This window comes from Charadrius vociferus, unplaced genomic scaffold (assembly GCF_000708025.1).
Source record: "Charadrius vociferus isolate BGI_N301 unplaced genomic scaffold, ASM70802v2 scaffold1020, whole genome shotgun sequence".
Taxonomy (NCBI): Eukaryota; Metazoa; Chordata; class Aves; order Charadriiformes; family Charadriidae; genus Charadrius; species Charadrius vociferus.
Window position 1 is genome coordinate 579,189 of NW_009646502.1, and position 1,354 is coordinate 580,542.

General features: G+C 65.8%; 1 protein-coding gene across 1 annotated transcript in view; it reads left to right on the forward strand.

Annotated features, from left to right (window-relative positions):
* The window catches only part of SPEG (SPEG complex locus), a gene marked incomplete at its 3' end in the record, with an annotated part of 21,721 nt that overhangs the window by 17,983 nt on the left and 2,384 nt on the right, over positions 1 to 1,354 (forward strand). Inside the window, exons 32-36 of the mRNA XM_009884155.1 lie at positions 1 to 40; positions 135 to 302; positions 584 to 715; positions 888 to 1,052; positions 1,244 to 1,329. The exon at positions 1 to 40 is cut by the window's left edge and continues 1 nt beyond it. Of these exons, the coding sequence (XP_009882457.1) occupies positions 1 to 40; positions 135 to 302; positions 584 to 715; positions 888 to 1,052; positions 1,244 to 1,329 (591 nt within the window). The remainder of the gene's footprint in view (positions 41 to 134; positions 303 to 583; positions 716 to 887; positions 1,053 to 1,243; positions 1,330 to 1,354) is intronic.

Sequence of the window (1,354 nt, forward strand, 5' to 3'; positions counted from 1 at the left end):
CCCGCCGGCAGCCCGACCCCCAGGATCCTCTGGATGAAAGGTGGGGGGCTGCCCGCGCTGCCTCGGTGGGTGAGTGCTGGGGGGAGGGAGGGGGATGACACTAATATCCTTCTCCTCTGCTCCTCTCCCTGCAGACAAGAGGTCCCTGCAGCCGGACAATGCGCTGAACGTCGTCTCCTGCAAGGACGGCCGGCAGATGCTCACCATCGCCAAGGTCTCCAGGAAGGACGCGGGGCTGTATGAGTGTGCAGCCGCCAACGCCCTGGGCACGGCCATCAGCTCCTGCACGCTGGCTGTGGCACGTAAGGATGGGGGGGGACACCTTGGGGGACAGAGATGCTGCCCCACGGGGAGAGAGCAGGTGCCAGCCATGCACCCCAGGGCTGGGGACCCGTCAGAGCAGGTCCTTTGATCTCCACTCCCCATACCTGCAAAAGACTGGAACTTTTGAGAAGGGGACAGGCTGGTTTTGCACGGGCACTTCCAGCATCTCCGAGCCCACAAGTTGTGCTGCCCTCGCCCCGCAGCAGCTCTGCCCTGCCCCTGGCCGGGCACCCAGTCCACCCTGTCTGTCCTCTCACAGGGCTCCCTGGGCGGCCGGGAACCCCGGAGATCCCCCAGAAGTACAAGAACACGGTGCTGGTGCTGTGGAAGCCCGCGGAGAGCAAAGCCCCCTGCACCTACACGCTGGAGCGCAGGCTGGAGGGGATGTGGGGCTGCCTCCTGTTCCCCGGGAGCCGCAGACGGAAAGATGGGGTCACCGAGGGACACCAAGCCAGGACAAAAGTGCCCAGTGTCCTTGCTGTTCCCCGGGGTCCCGTGTCAGGTTGGGGGACAAGAGACTGCCCCTGGTCTGCCCCTGTCTCACCTTGCCCCCACACCGGCAGGGGAGCACGAGTGGAAGATCGTCAGCACTGGCATTGCTGACTGCTACTTCAACGTGACGGAGCTGCCCCCCGGGAGCACCGCCAAGTTTCGGGTGGCCTGTGTCAACAAAGCCGGGCAGGGGCCCTACAGCAACCCCTCGGGGAAGGTGCACCTCGAGGCGGCAGGTGGGCCAGCCCTGTCCTGTGGGACGTGGGGCAACTGTGGGGCTGGGTGTAGGGCTGTGGCCTCTGGGATGCTCTGGGGGTCCTTGAGTCCTGGAGGACCTCCCCCTCAGGGCTTTGGGGAACGGGGCATCGCTTACACCCTGGTCCTGGCTTACCCATGCCTGACTCACACCTCCCTTTGCTCCCTGCAGATGCCCGAGCTGTCCCAGCCAAGGACATCACCATCCCTGTCCCCGTCCCCGAGAAGGTGGCTTCCAGCCGGTCAACCCAGACGCCCGTGGGGCAGCTGGAGCCACCGGCTG